This window comes from Loxodonta africana, chromosome 2 (genome assembly GCF_030014295.1).
Source record: "Loxodonta africana isolate mLoxAfr1 chromosome 2, mLoxAfr1.hap2, whole genome shotgun sequence".
NCBI lineage: Eukaryota > Metazoa > Chordata > Mammalia > Proboscidea > Elephantidae > Loxodonta > Loxodonta africana.
This window is the reverse complement of record NC_087343.1, coordinates 81,471,127-81,485,003: the sequence shown is the minus strand read 5'-3', so window position 1 is coordinate 81,485,003 and position 13,877 is coordinate 81,471,127. Positions and strand designations below refer to the sequence as shown.

General features: G+C 40.7%; 1 protein-coding gene across 2 annotated transcripts in view; it reads right to left on the bottom strand.

The window, feature by feature from the left end:
- The window catches only part of AGGF1 (angiogenic factor with G-patch and FHA domains 1), a 45,687-nt gene extending 34,444 nt beyond the window's left edge, over nt 1–11,243 (bottom strand). For both annotated transcript variants that reach the window (XM_064273387.1, XM_064273391.1), the window contains exons 1-4: nt 10,661–11,243; nt 7,678–7,780; nt 6,308–6,510; nt 4,741–4,905 (exon numbers count right to left, since the gene is read on the bottom strand). In XM_064273387.1, coding sequence (XP_064129457.1) covers nt 4,741–4,905; nt 6,308–6,510; nt 7,678–7,780; nt 10,661–10,876 — 687 coding nt within the window. In that variant the 5' untranslated portion in view covers nt 10,877–11,243. The remainder of the gene's footprint in view (nt 1–4,740; nt 4,906–6,307; nt 6,511–7,677; nt 7,781–10,660) is intronic.
- Between the last annotated feature and the right edge of the window lie 2,634 nt (nt 11,244–13,877).

Genomic DNA, 13,877 nt, shown 5'->3' with positions numbered 1-13,877 from the left:
GGGAAGGCTGGGAGAAAAAATTAACAGTATAAAATTTTGGCAGCACAGTGGGGGTCCTTCCTCAAGGGGGCCCAGCCTCCTCTTCATTCAAGGGATTGTGGATCTGTAAACTCATTCAAGTCTGGGAACTGATTGAGGCACAACTCAATTTAAACTACTGTTCACTTGACCTAGAATTCTTTTGCTCATACAAATCAAGTAAATATTTAGTAGATTCCCTCTCTATTTCACTCCTAGGGACACCATGACTAAGTAGCCAATGTCACCAGTCCATATAAGTCAAGACTATTCCGATTACTGCTTTGACTCTGCTGTCCATTACAACAACCACATCCATGTTGTCTTTGTTGATTAAGTGCTGCCACTTGTCCCCTAACACCGTGGGGTCCAACTGGCCCCATTGTAGTTAGGTGTCTTAATTCAGTTAGGAAAAGTTCCCACTGTCAAACCTGACACATAAAATAGCCATCACAGCAGTCTTCAAGGATGCTAAGGCTCTCTTCACAAATTTGTTCCTCACCATTGTGGTAAAAGATGTGTCCATGGGTGGGTCTGTGCGTCTAACCTGATAAATCCACTCTAAAATGCCAATTTCCCTAAGACTTTGGATAACTTCTTGTACAGTATACCAAGGCAGGTCTGGCATTTCAACTTGATTTAATGTAGGCCACTGCTTAATTCACGCTTCAGCAATCCAACCAAATAAACTATTAAGTCCTTTTCAACATCTCAAGCTGAAACACTGCAAGAAGAATCTGTACTTACTGGGCCTGTATCAAAAAATTCAAAGTGATTCAACTTTATATTCCTTGCATCATTATCCCACACCCTTAATACCATTCCCACACGTATTTCCCAGGCTTCTGTTTGCATGTATTAGAAAAATCAAGCAGTTGTTTGGGAGTGAAGTGTACCTCGTCCTGGAGCATACTTTATACTTCACCTCTTGGGGCTCGCTGGGACTTAAGTCTAGTTATAGGTCTAGAAGTAAAAACGGGTGGTGGGGATGGATCCTGAGGACATTTAGCAATATCTTGCAAGGCATCTGCCTCAAGCGATATCTCAGACAAAAACTCTTCACGCACAGCAGGATTAAGCTCATCAGAAGAGGGTGAAAGGGATATTTTTACTGGGATATACTTTACTGGGAAGGGTGGGTTAGCAAACGAAGATGGAGTACTCTCTTCAGATAGGAGTAACAGGGCTGGTTCTTGGCAATAGCGATTCAATGGAATTTAGGAGCTCGATGTCCTCATCTTCCTGATTATCTGCCCACCTGCCCCCATCCCAAGTTTCAGGATCCCATTCCTTCTCAATCAATACCAAACCAAAAAAACCAAACCCAGTGCCGTCAAATCGATTCCGACTCATAGCCACCCTATAGGACAGAGCAGAACTGCCCCAGAGAGTTTCCAAGGAGCGCCTGGTGGACTGGAACTGCCGACCCTTTGGTTAGTAGCCGTAGCACTTAACCACTACACCACCAGGGTTTCCTCTCAATCAATAGTCTCACTTTAACTTCAGAAGCCATTCGAGGTTAGGAATTTAACTGGCGTTGTAATTCAGCCACTCCTACAATTAAGGCTCTGGTTTGAGTTTTCAGGAATATCGTCTGTTACTACAAGAAATAAGGCTATAGCTGACGGCACAAGTGGCAACTTTCAGGTCTTGTATGTAGTGCTTAAGCTGTGATTCTGAAGCTTTGAGCTCATTCCCTTCTTTCACCACTTTGTCTAGCGAAAGCAGGACTAACCAGTGAGCTTCCTTATGCTTCTCATTCTGACAAAATTGTACAAAAAATATCAAATATGCAATTGCTCGGAGCCTTGTCTCTCACAAATACCTGATCCACTGGTGATAATTTGTATATTTCTATTGCCACCTCACGCCATGGATCAGCAGTGCCCTCTTTACTACTGGAGATAGAGTCATCACTGCCTTTCAGATTAGCCAGACTTGAGAACCAATTTGGAAAACTCATCCTTATAGTTTTGTTCCTCTAGAACCACCCTCAGTACCAACTGTCTTTCACTGGGTTCTCTAGAGTAGCAAAACTGATGAAGTGTATATATGTAAATATATATCCCGAGAGAAATTTATTTCAAGGAAATGGCTTGCTCAGTTGTGGTGGCTGGCAAGTCCCAAATCTGTGGGGGCAGATATCAGGGTGGAGGTTTCTCCTGACTCACGTGGTTGCCAAGGGCTGACGAACCCAAAATCAGCAGGTCAGACGGCACACTGCTGGCTCATGGGCCTGTGGGAGCTGGTGAATCCCAAAATCTGCAGGTCAGATGGCAGGCTCACGTCCCAAGAACCGGAGGTCAGAGGATGGCAAGTTGGACGCAGGACCAAGAGAGGGCAAGCTCTGCCAAACATCCGCATGTACTGGATGCAGGCCATACCCCCAAGGAAACTCCCCTTTCAACTGACTGGCTGATCATATCAGGTTACAAAATTGAGGATGATTACACAGTATCTGCCAAACCACTGAGAATCATAGCCTAATCAAGTTGACACATAACCATCAGACTACCAACTGAAGACCAACAAGCTAAAGAAATTCCACATCTTAACTAAAATACTTAGTATAATCATTATGTCCTCTAGATTAATCAGCAATATTTCCAGTAGCTGGAATAGTGAATATCTACTCCACTTCTGATCACTATGTGCTGTAATTCTCCCGAGGGCCAGATTACCTTCCTATACTCTTTAGGCTGAGGTATGTGTGTATGTGAGTTCCATCATCATCATCAAATCTTCAATGAAACCCAAATAAATGTTATACTTTAACAGTCATAATACTGTATTATAAACCAAGAACTTTATTTTCTGAATCTGTCCCAGTCAGAGGTCAATTACATTTCTAAATCTATACTAAACCACTAGTTCTCACTGCTAAAAGGCTGATTAAAAAAAGAAATGCTTAAAGCCACAGAATATAAAACACTGACTAATAATAAACATGGTACTGAGAATTCAAGAAAAAGACTCCCTCTGTGGCATCAAATGCATTCATAAGACAATTTTTTAAATAAATTTTTAAAAATCTCTACCAAGCCTACAATTAAAAATCTCACTTCCTACAAAGTCTATAAAAAATTTCAGTTTAGGTTTTTAAATCTTTCACTATTTTTACAAGAATGAAGTTAGATATATGCCCTTACTGATAAAAGTGCTAACATTTTACCATTACTTTGTATATGAAAAGTAATTCCAAACCAGAAAACCCATTGCTGTAAATTTGATTCTGACTCATAGAGACCCTATAGGACAGAGAATTGCCCCAGAGGATCTCCTAGACAGCCACACAAAGGGTATGTTTTCAAAAGCAGACTGACACATCTTTCTCCCGTGGAGTGGCTGTTGGGTTCGAACTGCCAACCCTTCAGTAAGCAGCCAAGTGATGGACCACTGCAGCCACCAGAGCTCTGAAAAGTTATTAGACCACTCTAAAATAATAAACTTTAAAAATCACAATTAACACCTAATTTAATTAAAAACTTAAAAGTATAGCATTAAAAGCTATTTTATAACTCTTTTCTGTTTTTTTTTTTTTTTTGTGTGTGTGTGTGCTTTAGGTGAAAGTTTACAGCTCAAGTTAATTTCTCGTGCAAAAATTTATACACATATTGTTATGCGACCCTAGCTGCAATTCCTATAATGTGACAGCCACTCCCCTTTTCCACACCAGCCTTCCCACGTACATTCAACCACCTCCTATCCCTTTCTGCCTTCTCATCCTGCTTCCGGACAGGAGCTGCCCACGTAGTCTCATGTATCTACCTGAACTGAGAAGCACACTCTTAATTTGTATTATTTTATGTTTTATAGACCAGTCTAACCTTCGTCTGAAGAGTTGGCTTTGGGAATGGCTTTAGTCCTCAGTTAAAAGAGAGTCCGGGGGCCATGTCTTCAGGGTCCCTCTAGTCTCAGTCAGACCATTAAGTCTGGGCTTTTTACTAGAATTTGAGTTCTGCACCCTACTTTTCTCCTGCTCCGTAAGGGACTCTGTTGTGTTCCTTGTCAGGGTGGTCACTGGTGGTAGCTGGGCACCATCTAGTTCCTCTGGCCTCAGGCTGATGGAGTCTCTAGCTTACGCGGCTCTTTTGTCTCTTGGGCTTGTTCTTCATTCTCCTTTGCTCCAGGTGCACTGGGACCAATTGACGCATCTCGCAAGCTTTTAAGACCCCAGACACCACTCACCAAAGTGAGATGCAGAACATTTTCTTAATAAACTTTGTCATGCCAACTGACCCAGATGTCCCCCAAAACCATGATCCCCAGGCTCCTGCCCCTGCTACTCTGTCCTTTGAAGTGTTTGGTTGTGTTCCAGAAACTTCTTAGCTTTTGGTTTAGTCCAGTTGTGCTGACTTCCCCTGTATAGTGTATCGTCCTTCCCTTCACCTAAGATAATTCTTGTCTACTATCTAGTTAGTGAATTTCCCTCTCTCTCCCTCCCCACCCTTGTAACCGTCAAAGAATGTTTTCTGGTGTTTAAACCTTTCCTTGAGTTCTTATAACGGTGGTCTCATACAATGTTTGTCCTTTTACGACTAATTTCACTCAGCATAATGCCTTCCAGACTTATCCATGTGAGATGTTTCACGGATTCATCATTGTTCATTCCTCAGTTTTTAAATACAGTTTCTTGCTTTTCTTACTCTACTTAGACTTTATATTTGGTCTCAAGCAGCCAGCTATATAACCACAAAGTATTAAAAAGTCTAAGATACTTACAGAATCATAGTAGAAGCCAGTGCTGTGGTCAAAATATAACCCAGTATTTTCATCATAAGTAAATCCAGTCTGTGATACAGCAGCTTCTGCTGCTGCTCTCAAACTTTCAGCTAATGAGGAACCCTCTAAAGATGTATCTTCTGTCGTTAATACAGGTGCTGACTCCTGGGGAAGATATAGTTACGAGAGATGACACAAAAGCTTCTGTACATCAGCTTAAAAGGTAGTAGAGTTCAAAACAATACATAGGCTTAAAACCTATGTTTAAATAAGATTTCAGTGTCTACAATGGAAAACTGTGGCTATCAGTTACAATTTGATCCTTTTAAAAAAATTCACTAGTGGAAGTTAATAATTCAACTTTAACCCAATTTTAAAGGTATTAAAATTCAGCAATGAAATTATTCAAACGTAAATGTATATCATAGAGAAACAATTCACAAAATAAAGACCCTGAAAAATCCTCTAAGACAAATGATCTAGACTCTTCAATAATTAAATGTTCAAAGGAAAAAGTAAATACATTAAAAAAGAGAAGCAGGGGAAAGCTAAAGATTAAGTGAGCCCTAGCATACACTGACCTCTCTAGTATATGGACTTTACTGTGATCTTGATTCAAACAAACTGAAGTAACAAAATTATAAAACATTCAGAGAAGTCTGAACAGTGACAAGATATGTGATATAAAGGAATTGTTAAAAAAAAGAAAATTTTAGGTGTGAAATGGTACTGTTTAAGAAAAAAGTCCTTGTATTTTTTATAAACATGATAAAACCTTTAGAGCTCACATGATACCTAGTATTTGTTTAAAAATAATATAGGAATGAGTAAGATGGGTAGAGGTATCAATTAAACAAAACTAGCCATGAGTTGACAAGTGAGGGGTACATTTGGGTTCGTTATACTATTTATTTTGTCTGCTTTTGTATATGCTCAAATTTTTCTACAACAAAAGTTTCTTTTTAATGTAAAGCTACCACAATGGCGCAGTGAGTGGTTAAGAGATTGGCTGCTGACCAAGGGGTCAGTGGTTCAAATCTACCAGCTGCTCCCTAGGAACCCTATCGGGCAGTTCCACTGTCCTATAGGGTCGCTATGAATCGGAACTGACTCAGTGGCAATGGGTTTACCTATTACATCAACAATTCATAAAATAGATTCTGAAGTAAAAACAATTAGTGGACACTGGACACTGATATTATCAACAAAAAATGTATTTGTCTATTTTCTTGTATATTACTTTTAGGTAAGAATATTGTCTTTGGACAGTTGCCCGAAGTTCCTTGGTTAAAGTCAAAATGTCTAACATACATAACACATTTCCTTTGTTTTAGTTTATGCACAGCCATGTATCTTTTTAAACAGAACAGAGAAGGAAAACAATTATACATATGAATAAGTTCCAATTTTTGTTTCTCAAAAACTGTAATATTCTTTGCATAAGTATACAAAAGAACATTTAAAACCCTTTATGCTGCGATGAACCAAACTCTGTTTTTCTACATAATAAAAATAAGAAAAGACAAGTTCTTAGAAATCAATTGTTACACATTTAACATTTTGTTACCTGCGAATTGGAGGGAAACAGGTCTTCTTGTCTATATTTAACATCTTCTGTTACGCCAGTGCCAGTGTAAACATCATTTTCTATTTGTGACTGGTCTTCAGAGTTAAAAGCAGACGCGTCAGTATCCTGACTTTGTTGAGCTGAGAGTTCAGGTGCTTTATCTGGAAGACTAGCATCCTTATAGTATGTCTGATAATAGTAATCTGTAGCGATAACAAATTGAATGATATCATATCAAACAAAAACCAAACCCAGTGCCGTCGAGTCGATTCTGACTCATAGCGACCCTACAGGACAGAGTAGAACTGCCCCCCGAGTTTCCAAGGAGCGCCTGGCGGATTCGAACTGCCGACCCTTTGGTTAGCAGCCATAGCATTTAACCACTACGCCACCAGGATATCATATTAGGACAGTATATACAAAAAAGACTTAATTCCGAAACACCAGACTGAACACAAAACGCCACACGTTGCAAATAAATCATGATTTACACAACTGTACGCATTTTAAAAGATTAAAACTGCTGGTGCAGAAAAAGCCACAGAAATACATATCCTTTGATTCTAACATCACCTTCACGATCCCAGGTGTCAAGGTAAAGAAAAAAAAGGGGGCAGACAAATTTGGGTTTTTTATAGCAAGAGTGAAAAAGGAAATAGGTAGACAGGTTATGTTCTGTCAAAAAAAAAACTTAGTACCGCTTAACATCTTCTAATCACATCTCTTAATATTGCTGCTTATCTTATCAACTAACGATGAAATAAATATCAGTGGTTGATTTGTCTGATTTCTCATCGTGCTGATTTTTAAAAAAATATAATAAATATTGTAGAAATATCTAATACTAGTACTATTGCTGTGTCCTGAATGAAGCAAGAAAAAGCTTACTACGAAAAGATCACCTCTTATGATCCATATTCATTTAACTCAGTAAGTTATTTTGCCTCAACATAATGCCAATGATGAGGCCTAAGTGATGCGTTCACCTTTCCCCCAAAGGCCTAACACATTGGCACTAAACACAATGAAAACTGGGATATAGCAACAAGAAAACGTGCCCCTGGTCACAAGGAGGGCCAGATATGAGAGCAAATGGCTCAGGCACACCCATCATTGCAAGGCAAAAATTATTCGGAATGTGTCCCTGAAAGCACATGAGCAACATTACGTATTTACAGGAATGACAATTATTTCCTAGTTTTTCCACCAAAAGGGCAGATTATCTGAAAATGCCAAATCAGATGGAGAGAAGTCACCATTATAATAGTAGTCATATTTATCTATATCTTTATTTTAAATTTAAAGAAAACTCTACATTAGCATGATTGGAGTTTAATAATATTAGAATATCTTCACTGTAAGTTGAATACCTGAAATTGACCAAGGAGTGTGGTTCTCTGTTTGTACTTCTACATCAGACTTTTTATTATCTTCATTTCTCTCACAATGGAGTATCTTACTGAGCTCTTCCACCTGAAATAAGGTGTTAGGAAAAACAAATCATATATCAATCTAATAATATACACCATTCTCCTGAAGCTACAATAAGTAATAACTTTTCTTGGTAAAACCTTTAGAGAACTACCAAGAGCAGCAAGTTTCCTTTTCACGAAAATAAAAATGCTATCATCTTTCACATTTTTCACAGAGGCAGGTATTTTTAAACTTTTCTTATTAAACCTCTAAATAAAACCAAAAAGCAAACCTGTTGTTATTGAGTCAATTCTGACTCACAGTGACCATACAGAACAGAAAAGAACTGCCCCATAGGGTTTCCAAGGAGGGGGTGGTGAATTTGAACTGCTGACCTTCTTGTTAGCAGCCATAGCTCTAAGCCGCCAGGGCTCCAAACCTCTAAATACCCACTACCAAAACACCAAGATAGTAAGACTTTGGAAACGGGAACCTTTATTTGTAGCAAAAATAATATGACTACTAATATTTTAAAAGGTCAGTAATTCTCCCTAAAGAACTACAAAAAATACATAAATTTCCATTTATACTGAATTAAATTTTCTAATATCAGTCGGTGCCCACCTTGAATTAACTATTCACTTAAATATATTAATGCCATTTAAATACTTCAATGCACATTTTTCTTTAAAGCAGAGTCTTGTGACTAAATAACTGGAGCAGAAGGGAACGAGGCAACTGCTTCCAAGTGAGATCTGTTCTCCACGTGCCTCATGTATTGAATGCCTTTGAAAGGATGCTACATAGGCCAGAGTAACAGTGTGGAGCTGCCTCAGTCAGTAAGTACACTTCAGTCTCACAGTGCCTCAATGTGAGACAATGTCTACTACAAACATAAAACTAACCAAAAATCAAACTGCCAACTATTTCTTTAATGATGAGTAAAGGTTAAACGAACAAAGGTGATTAGACAGATTATCTAGGCATTTTATGAGTTACCAGATCCACTGCATCTACCTGGGTTGGGATTAGGCTGAGGCAAGCAAGGTACCTAGGGCACCAAATATGAGGCACTCACTCTCAGGTTGTCTTAATTCCCATTCTACAGATGAAAACTCATAGGGTCGTTATGAGTCACAGTAGATTCGACAGCAAACAAAGGTAAAAAAAAAAAAAAAAAAATCTTGAAGAGACAAAGTAATTTGCACAAGGTTTCTACTCCGAACCTTGTACATACTGTTTTTCTACTAGTTCATTCTCAGTTCTCAAGCCAACTTTTTACTGCTCCAGATAAACACAACTCAGGAATTTGGGTTACAGCTAACAACAAAACTCCACCCACCCGCCACCAGAAAAGACTGACTAGGAGAACAGTAAAGTCAAGACTGCCTATGCGTTTCAGTTTTTCATGTTAGATCGCTATCTAATTAATACCAACAGCCAAAATGCTGGGTCTTCAAAGATTAGCAAAAATGTTTTTTTCAGAATCTCTATAGGGTCGCTATAAGTCAGCATCAACAAGAGCAACATTTTTTTTAAGCAGTATTTTTAATATTTAGAAATATAAAAGGGTTTTTTTCAAGTTTGTCGTATTTTGCAACCCTCCTTCCATGATTAAAAAAAAAAAATGATTACTTTCACTATATTTGTCTTTTACTACCACAGTCCTTCGTAGCTCTTGTACAAGAGCTAAAATGAAAAACCCATTGCAGTAGAGTGGATTCCAACTCACAGCGACCCTACAGGACAGAGTAGAACTGCCTCGTAGGGCTTCCAAGGCTGTAATCTTAACGGCAGCAGACTGCCATGTCTTCCTCGGAGAACCTGCTGCAGCTGAGCGCTTTACCCACTGTGTCACCAGGGCTCCTTTTATTCAAGAGCTAGTTGTTAGTAAACAAATAAAAGCTGTTTATATGTTACAATGTCTATGACTGTATACAATGGATACATTAACTTAGGACAACTAAACAGTTTATTTTCATAGCTCCTTTGGAAATAAATAATAACAAAGTTGGATAAAGTTATAGTGTTTTGCCTACTTATGTGATTTTAGGAAATGTACCAAAAATTAAGAAGGACCAGGCAACAGTTCAACTGAAATTAATATTTATGTGGAACTAGCTTGAACATACATGTCCAGAGAGTGCAAATGCCCATCAAGCCGGGAGGGGGGAAAAAAACAAATGACATTTGAAATATTTGCCCTTACCGTATATTCTGAAAACTAAATAACGTGCTCAATAACTTTAACAAAGGCAGTTATGTCTTCCCTACTTCCACTAGAAATCTCAACATAATAAGTGCCCAGAATAACTACTTTACACTTGTATAGCTTTCAAGAGTTTGTGGAACCGTTTCACTTAATTCAACCTTCACAACTGTGTGGTACTATTTTCCCCATTTTATAGGAAAGTGAGATTTAGTATCATTCAGACATCTTCTGAGTTTATATCCAGCGCTTTAACAAACTCGAAAATGATCAGAATAAAATGTCACAAATGGACCTATTGCCAATGGGACGTTACAGTTGAGAATGCATACCATTCATTAAAATATTTAAGTTCAACTTAACGCTAGTCATAACTGCTGCTCAAATACTTACAAATCAAGTAACCTGAATTCTTACGTTTGCTCCAAAAATACCTGGCATTATCTCATCTGTTAAAAAAATATTTAATATTTCAGGTACTTTATAAAGCGGTTCTGTAACCAACGTTAGCTAACCAAAGGTCGGCAGTTCGAATCCACCAGCCGCTCCCTGGAAACCCTAGAGGACAGTTCCCCTCTGTCCTATAGGGTCGCTACAAATCGGAATGGATTCGACGGCAACCGGTTTGGGTTTTTTTGGTTTAATCATGCCAGGAGCCGGAGGCTAGTCTGAGGCTTCCAGGGCCTCGCCTCGGGCTGGATGCGTCGCAGGGCTCGAGGCAGACCGCGCACCTGAGTGCGGAGCTCCTGGTTGTTGCTCTCGGCGCTCTGGTACAGCCGCTCTGTGTGATGCAGCAGCCTCTCGATCTCTTGCACCTGCCGCCTGCAGCTCCGCAGCTCGCGTTCTAACTTCTCCACCTTCCGCCTCAGCTGGGCCAGTTCGGGCTCGGGAGAGGTGGGCGGCGACGACGAAGGCGACGGCGGCTGGGACGGCACCTCGGAGGCCATGTGGCCCAGCGCGAGGGGGCCCCCGTACTCGGAAGGGGCTACGCTCAGGCCAAGGCGGGCACCGGCGGTCCCAGAGGCCACGGGAACGCTCGGGCAGCGAAAGGCGGACTCACACGCGCCTGGCCGCGGCGGCCTCTGGCCATGACGACAGAAAGCTCGTTGCCTGTAGCCGAGAGTGGCTGCGGGCAACGAGCAAGGCGAAGCAGGCTAAGCTGCGATTCGCGCGACCCTGAAACCGGAAAACTTTCTTCGCACCTACTTTCCCCAACGACCTAGAAAGCGGGAAGAGCGTTGGAGTATTGGGCGGATCAGGAAAGCAGAGCCCAGAACTGCTCCGGCTATTCCTGTGCTGAACCGGAAATGATGGGTGGGGCCGAAACAGAAAAGGAAGCGACGGAAAGCGGGCAGGGTCTGATAGTGCACATGCGCATTTCCCGCCGTCTGGGGCGGGGTGGAGGTGGGGGGCGTGGCGAGGGCGTGGAAAACTGGTGTGCCTTGAACTGGCTCTTGATGTCCTGGAGTCGTGGAGGAGGCCAAGCTTCTAGGCTCATGCTATTGAGCTTGCCTCTCTCTCAGAAAGCTTTCTGCACTGAGTGTAGCTCATCATTTTACATGTGAGAACACTGAGTCTTGAAGAACTGTTTAGCCAAGGATTATAGAGAATTAGGTTTTAGGAAATAATATTGGAATTATTATTCCCCGTTTTTGAGCTAGCTGAAGGTGGACTCACAAGGACACATCAAGTGGGCCTTAAGGTATAAAGACAATAGGATAATCTTGGAAAAACATCTTTTAGGAAAGAAAGTGTCTTTTAGGGAACCTTTCCCATAAATCATTCAAAGAGAACACAAAAGACTTTTCACTCTTACCTATTAGCATTTAGTGAATAGAAAATTTGTTGCACCAATGAAAGCCCTCCTGACTGTGGTTACTGAAACCTGTACCAACGATTGTTAAGAAAGACAATTCAGAATGTAGGATCACAGTTTCTAGCCAATCTGAAAAGGTGAACCTTTCAAAGTATATGCCCATTAGTATACTAATGATTCCATCACGTTCCTTGGCAGACTTGGCTGTGGCAGCATGCTTGTCCGTTTTCCCACTTTTGTCTGTTCTGTAATATTTCCTTGTACTCGGGCAGACATGGCTGTGGCTGCATGCTTGTCTATTTTCCCATTCTTGCCTATTCTGTAATATTTCTTTGGACTTAGGCAGACATGGCTCTGGCAGCATGCTTGTCTGCTTCCCACTTTTGCCTTTTTGAATACATGCCAAATAAAACTTTCTTTTTGCTTTATTAAACTTGGTGATATTTTTACTCTAAGACAATTATAAACCAGACTAGGTGTATTGTTCTGATGCCTAGTTTACTTAGTCATTCTCCTACTGATTTTATAAGTTTCACCTCAGGGAAAAGAAGGCAAATTCACTAAGTCTGACTTGCAGGAAGGAACATTCCTGGTAGGAAAATAAGGAGGAAGATTCTGTGAAGGCAGGAAAAAAAATGCCCTGGGTGGATACATTTACTTTTTTGCCCACGTAGAGGCTGGCATTGGTCCACCAGCCTTTAAACTGATTAGGGGTTTTTCATTTGTCAACATCAGTTAGAATTAGATCATGAGTTCTGAATGTTGGGCCTGAGACAATGTCTTGCCCATCCTCCTTGCCCAGGGCCCAGCACAGAGCCTGTTACAGAGCAGGTGTCCAGAAATATTTTTTGAACACAGCTTAACATAAGAATCCTGTTTAGTGTCCTTGTTCAGTGGCCACTGTTTTTCTGTTTTGCTCTGTGTATGGCCCACCAGATCACAGATCGTGGCAGGCAGTGAGCGTAGATCTGCCCTCTAGGTCCCTTCTACAAAGCTTCTTCTGAAAATATAAGGATTCTACCCTGTGGTCAAGCAGACAATACTCCTCTAGCCCTCAAAGGAAATTTAGTGAGAAGACACAGTATATCCTCTTCCATGCAGTGGCTATGTAGAAGAAATTCCATAAACACCACCTGCAAGGTACCTCTAAGGCAGGATTTCAGGTTTTAATCATTAATTAGATAATGAATGTTGTTATCCTTAGTAGCCATCGAATTGGCACATGGACATGAAATACTGCGTAGTCCTGCACCATCCCCATGATTGGTTGCGGATTGTCTGATCCATAGGGATCGTTGGTGGTTTTTAGAAGTAAATTGGTGCTTTTCAGGCCTTTCTTCCTAGTCTGCCTTAGTCTGGAAGCTCCCCTGAAACCTGTTCAGCAACACACAAGCCTCCACTGACAGATGGGTGGTGGTTGTGCCTGAGGTACATTGACCCAAATAAACCCACGTCTCCCACATAGGAGGTGAGAATTCTACCACTGTCCCGTAGTAGAGAATAAATAAGCAAGCTTATTAGCTGCTATTCGAAGCAATGTTTCTTTTATATCCTCAAAGTAATCCATTCAAGCCTTAAAGTATGACTCCCAATTATTTCATCAGTATTTTATGTTCTCTGACTCTGTCATGCTACCAGTCCGTACCTTACCTCTGACCATTAGTCTGGAAGAAAAGAGTGACACTTTTTTTGAGAAAGCTTTGTGTATGAAACAACAAACAAAAAACCATTTGCCATCGAGCTGACTCCAGCTCATGGAGACCCCATGTGTGTTAGAGTAGAACTGTGTTCCACAGGGTTTTCAAGGGCTGATTTTTCGGAAGTAGATTGTCAAGTCTTTCTTCCAAGGCACCTCCGAGGGGAGTTAAACCTCCAACCTTTCAGTTAGAAGTCGAACATGTTAACCACTTGCCCCATACAGGGACTCTGCATATCAGTTAGAAATTGCATTATGGTGCTAGTAACAGAGACTGGTTTACACTGGATTATTAGACAAATGAAGGTTTTATCTTATCACATTAAAGAAGCCTAAAGATGGACAATCCAGGGCTGGTATAGGGACACCACCAGCTGTTCGGGGAGCCATCTCCTCGTCTCATGATGCTCTTTCTCAGAGCACAGTCTTCAGTCTC